The sequence below is a fragment of the Antrostomus carolinensis genome, unplaced genomic scaffold (genome assembly GCF_000700745.2).
Source record: "Antrostomus carolinensis isolate BGI_N321 unplaced genomic scaffold, ASM70074v2 scaffold9095, whole genome shotgun sequence".
In the NCBI taxonomy this organism is placed as follows: Eukaryota; Metazoa; Chordata; class Aves; order Caprimulgiformes; family Caprimulgidae; genus Antrostomus; species Antrostomus carolinensis.
In genome coordinates, this window is record NW_010318385.1 from 78810 (window position 1) to 85077 (window position 6268).

A 6268-nucleotide genomic window follows, 5' to 3' on the forward strand; every position below is an offset into this window, starting at 1 on the left:
CACTCTTTCAAGGTCTCTACTTGGGCAGCCAGAAGTGAGAAATCACTTTGTTCTGATTCCATCCAAGTTTTGAAGTGATCATCAAATGTGCTACTTCTAGATCTAGCATTTAATTTAATCCAGTAAGGGTTCAATTAGACATTTCTTGGAAGTGTGTGGGTTATTTTACTGCTGGACTTCTGATTAACTGTTAACTTCTTTTTCTAACAGATCAAATGTCTAAAAGGCCAGAGAGACTTCTCAGACCAACCCACTTTTGATGGGATTCACATTGTCAACCATTTCACAGGAGATGATGAATCATTTCATTCTTCTGATGAAGATTTTATAACTAACTCCATACAGGAGAGTGGGGTGAACTTTCATCTGCACAGGAGGACTGATCAGATGGCTTTGGATCACACAGTTGTAGACAGCAGTGACAGTGATACTGAGGAAAGTGCCCTTCAGACTGGGAATTCGGACAAGATGGTTTCCAAGCAGAGAAGAATGGAATCTTACTCTACTACTGTGTGATTATCACTGTGACTAGCATTGAACACTTTCATATTTCTTTAAGGGTGAAATTATCAGATAACTTGAAACTATCCAGCAGTTGGTTTAGGTAACTATTGGATCTGGTCTAGCCTGTGATAAATATATGCACGTACTGTCTGTCTGCCTTCTCTCTTTGCCAAATCTTGCTAATGACATGCCATTGCCATAAAACAGGCTGGGAGGAAGTTGATGGATGACAGTTCTGACAGTATTACTGAATGTTCCTTGGTTTAGAAACTGCAAATGTATAATTTCTTTAATGCATAAGAACCATTTTTGCTGTTCACAAACACAGAAATTATTTTCCTCAAAAGAAATTGCTCTTGTGCAATATTTTATGCTCTGAACAAATGTGTATGTTTTACATTGTTATCTATTTGTGATCAAGATGGACCTTAGTAAACCATCTGATCATTACATATATATATATATATCTTATGCTTCTTGATTTAATTTGTTTTTACTAAAGTTATTGGATGCACACAGAAGGCTTCAAAGAGGAGCCTTTATCTGTACTACTTCATATATGCAACTAATGGTCACTAATGTCACAAAGGTGTTTTTCACCATTTTCACTTAAATCTATGTGCATCTGCTTTTGATGTTGCTAAATAATACCTGGTCTGAATATATTAATTACAATAATGTTTATTTTGTACATATTTATATATCTACACCAAGCTGAAAATGTACATTACACCATTTTATATGAGGAATGTAAATGTTGCAATATTACTGTCTCTGGTATTCTAACAGGAGTATGACTTGTGTATATACACACTAGAAATGAATTACTAAATAAAGGCAAAACACTAACTTTACATTGTTTCAGCCTAGCTACACTAACAGGTTCATGTTGGAAATGCTTGTTCAAAACACTATTGACTGAAGTCTTTTACCTTCATATATATGTAATGAAAATAAATTTTTCATGATTTAACAAGGTTGCAGCATTTACTGTTTAGTCACTTCTAAGCTATAGCCCTTGGTTACCGCATAGTTACTTGCTGGCACTAGATGAGAGTGGTAGTTCAAATAAGGTGAAAAATTATTCATATCTTACAGTTAGTTCTAATGAAGGCATGGTCAGTGCAGTCAAAATACGTAAGTTCAATCTTCTTATAGTTTTATATTGCAGAGCTATCTAAGAAATAAGTTACTGGTCCTGTCACCAAATAGCTGTGATTCGCCAAAGCGGTGAGAGCTGAGCTGAGTATTCTGCTTTCACACTCTCTCAAAAATTGAGATCCAGTAAAATGGCCCTAGCTTCTTGAACAGAACAATCTACTATTGCTATATGAACGCTCATTTGCCCTCTCAGATGCATTCTAGTCAAGAATATTCTAAATGGCAGCTATTATTGCTATCTTAGGTAATTAAACAATCCTTAAGACTTCTTTTCTAGCAATGTTTGCAGCTGTTCTATTAATAAAAATGTAGAAGCCATGCACAAGTTGGTACTGATAATCAGCACGTATCCACAAGACGCCGTGTAGCTGTTTGAAACTGCAAAAGTGTGGGAGCATGCTCCTGAATGCATCTGCTAGTCCTGTTAGGCATTTCCTTTACTTTTATTTTGAATGTGTCCTCAGGAAGAAACAGCACAACTGAGGAGATAACAAATGTTCAAAGAATGATAGGGAATGCTGCATGGAAGCAGCACATTTTGGGCCTCTCAACACTATTATCTACCCAGGTGCAATCTAATTTGGTGGGTGACAAATTCCAAGTTACTGATTTCTGCAACTCCTGACTTACCTCAGTATTTCTTCAAAATTTCCCCACAGCCTAACAGTGAATATGTAGTTCCCAGGAGAGCCTGTGGAAATTGCCATCTCTGAGGTGACTTGGCTGACTGATTCTGATCTCTATTGTAAATTTACTGTATGCAGAACCAAATCAGGAGCACTTATGTTCACTAACAAGTAACAGTTGCCTCTTTTTTTTTTTTTTTCCTTCCAATGAGCATCTGGTAATTTACATTTACACCTGGGTAATTGTTGCCCAAGAGGATAGGTGACAAATGTCTTGTTGCCTGTCAATACCAGCTGCAAGTCTCTCTTAAAGGTAACGTTCTGTAATAAGTGGCAAGAGCTAAATTCAGTTGGAGAGCCATAAAAATCCTGTCTGTTTGAACAGTGAAGTGTTATGATTTTGCAATAACTGCCTTACTGTTCAAGTGATAGCAAATGAGATTAGTTGGCAAGGGTTATTTCCTGAACTTTTGTGGTTTTAAAGTATACTAATAGAATAAATACTGATACTGAATAGCAGCATAAATAAAAATATCTAGGGAAAAGCAAAAGTCTTTGTCCAACTAACTGCATCTCTTCTAGTGATGAAGGTGAATCACTGGATGTGCTGCAGTTTCAGAAAACTTAGTTACGCATGGAATATCCCAGGAAGACAACCCCAAAGAGGCTGTTCAGAGTCATCCTGCTTTATCTGCAACTATTCTGCCAAAAAATGACACTCTTCTCTTTTGCCTTTGTGTATTGTAATTTGAATGTGCACCAGAATAATATCAAATCATCAACAGCATAGACAGTATATTTACTAATGTGTCAATAAATAAAGCGTATTAATTATGCTACACACCCTGACCTTGCTTGCGTGACATTCTAACAAATATTGCTGTTCTTAGGTTTGCTTTTCCATACAGGCTGTAAGAACTCAGTGTGAATGCTGGAAGCATAAAGTAAAAAAAGCATGTAAACATGCAGACTTAAGATTCTTGAATATACAAGTACTGCAGCTGAGAAGGCAGGTGAAATAGGGAAGGGGGATACGGTGCTATATACAGGAGTTTCACTGTACATCACATGTTTAGTAGTGAAAATGGTTCTGCTTTCACAATCTGATAATCAAATGTCTTCACTAGCTAGAGAAGCCTCAATATTTAAATTTTCTTATTTCTCAAGGCTAAGGGAGTGAATAATTTAGGACCTAATAGCTTTTATAATTAGACCTCTTTTTACTTCAGTCATTGCACTTCCCGTGTTAAAGCTGTGAACATGACTAGTTTGGAGAAAGCACACATGTGACGTTAGAAGCACGTGTTACCTTCACAGTTCAACAGCTGTTTGTTCATGTTGGTCACGAATTTTGACAAAATGCAGGCCTCATCTACATACACATTCACAAAGTAGTATTTTCCATTAAACACAATTTTCAACTGTATGTGCAATTTCCTAAATTATTTTAACTAAAATAAATTGTTATGAAAGTGATTAAAAGAAGTATCCACGTAGGGAGTTGCACACTTTTAATAAAACCACTTTGTAAATCTTGTGCTATTGTACTTACTCAGTACTCAGCCCTTCTGTGGAACTGGAGCACAAGAGGAATTGCATGTTTCTCTGGGGTTTTTAATGTAATCACTGTTCTATATCAGAGACTATGCTAGCAACTTACTGAAACTTGATGCTCATACAACGTTTATATTTTAAGGTAGAATGACCTAATGATATGTTAGCCTTAAAATATCCACATTTTAGGCTGGATGTGCTGCTAATTACCTGTAATGTGCCCCTTACCTGTAGAGGCTCCAAATAATGTAACTCATTTTGGGGGAAGGTAGAGGATAATACAAATCCCCTAGGAAAGCCATTAGGCTAGTCCTGGAGACTAAAATTTTAAAAAATCAACTTATAAAATGAAGGATAGTACAGTCTAAGAGGAAACTACAGTTATGTTTAATTATGCACCAGCTACTGGCTCCGTTGAGAGGGAAGAGGAAAGCTGTGTATCAACTAACGGATTTCTGGATCTAATGAAGTTAATTTTTGTTCTGTGAAATACTTTTATCAGTATAATTGGACTGATACATTTTTTTTAAATTCTCTGAGGGTTTTGGTGTTTTGGGAGTTTTTTTGTTTGTTTTTTTTTTTTTCTTTGGTTTCTGTTTTTTTACACACTAGCTTAAGACTGTTTTTGCTAACCAGTAGCCTGTAGAACCAGAGATTCTGAATGATGGAATGAAAAGCACACAGTAAATTGACTTTCAACATACATGCTAACACATGCATGCCTACACATACATGGACACTGATTAACTAAGATACAACCACTAGATCCAAGATACAACAGCTTAACAACCTCCCTGTCCAGGAATTAATACCTCATTTCACAATCATGAAAAACAAAAGCAATGCGGGATACTCTTAGAATTGTATACTGTTGCATAAGTTAAATTTCTAGCATCCTGCTATGAGAACTAAAACTCCTGAGACCATTTTGCATAGTCTACATTCTGTAACTCTTTGATTCAATTTTCTTCTATTCATAATGGAGGTAAATTTTGGGTCCACTGCTTCCCAAAGCTGGAATCTCTTTTTTTCATGCCAGCCTTCAACACCACAGCTTACTGTCACTTTCCCTCTCCAGTTCATGCTCACATTGATAATTACTTTTCTAATCTTCTCTGAGAGCAGCAGAAGTTACTTTGGTTTCCCCAGCGATCAAAAAATTTGCTATCAAAATCACTAACATATTTACAGCATGTTTATGCCATAAGGAGAAATGCAAGGTAGTGACAAAATGTTGGGGGAAAAAATAAGAAATAAACAGGTTATGTTAAAAATAATTAAATATTTACAAAAAGTTATATAAAAATAAGGACACACTTCCCAACAGAATACACAGTGCTACAAGTTCTAGCAAATTCCCATAGTGAATGTGTTCTGGATAACTGTGATCTTGGGTTTTGTCACTTTAAAATGTGTATGTTACTCATGAGTTCCCCATAGAATCATCCTCTTTGTTGCCTTCTCCCAATCCTAACTTCCACACACAAGAAATTGTTTCTCCTCCCCTACATACCAAGCAGCTAACCTGTCAAATTCTGTCCTTCAAATCCTTCCTCCTGTTACAAAGTGTCTCATCACTTCTGAACATGAAGATCTCATCTGCATCCTGTCACCTTTGGTGTCTTATCTGATGTCTTCTTAGCTCTAATGGTGATATCGGGCAGCTGCTGTGAACAATGCAGTAAATCACACTGAGTACCTTTTCAGTCTTAAACTCTACTGTAATGCAATCCCACCCTAGTTTAAAGCCCTCCTTTTATTTATTTCTTCACCTCTTTTGTCACTATAGGGTAATGATCATTTACCATTGCATTCGACTGTATCTTACCAAGTTTTTATGTTTGATTTTGAATACCACACTCCCTTTAGGGGGAAGCATTAGAGCAGCTCTCATAAAGCCCAGCCCCCTTCACACGAATAACATCCGTCTCCCCACTCAGGACCGCTGGCTTTCAGCTTGTTCACACAGTATTCTGTATATATACAGAATATATATAGTTCACACAGTATTGTTCACACAGCTTGTTCACACAAGTATTCTGTATATATACAGAATACTTGGCACTGTCACACAGCTCTTGCAGTGTCACATGATGGCGACTGCAGGCACAAGCCCATCTTAAAGGTTACTGAACTGAGGCACACAGCTCACACCATAAACCAAGAGTAAGCGCTCAGTCGCTTTACCTCTGTTACCACAGGCAGCGCGCTCCTCTCGGGGCTGGAAAGGGCCGCGGGACGATGGCTGTCAGAGGCGAAGGAGTGGGCATTGCCTTCAGGCCCTACCTACGGACTGCAGCAGCGGCAGCGCTTTTCTGTCAGACCCTTGCTCCGTAGACAGCAACCCAGTGACGTGTCTGGGTAGCGAGATAAACCGCGTGAGGGGCGAGTGCCAGGTAAAAAGGCCTGGAAGTTCACGGAGC

The 6268-nt window shown here is 37.7% G+C and overlaps 1 protein-coding gene across 1 annotated transcript in view; it reads left to right on the forward strand.

Annotated features, from left to right (window-relative positions):
- Positions 1-1480, forward strand: part of LOC104525660 (EVI5-like protein) — a 72268-nt gene extending 70788 nt beyond the window's left edge. Inside the window, exon 21 of the mRNA XM_010168876.2 lies at positions 211-1480. Within this exon, the coding sequence (XP_010167178.2) occupies positions 211-516 (306 nt within the window). The 3' untranslated portion in view covers positions 517-1480. The remainder of the gene's footprint in view (positions 1-210) is intronic.
- The last annotated feature ends 4788 nt before the right edge of the window (positions 1481-6268 follow it).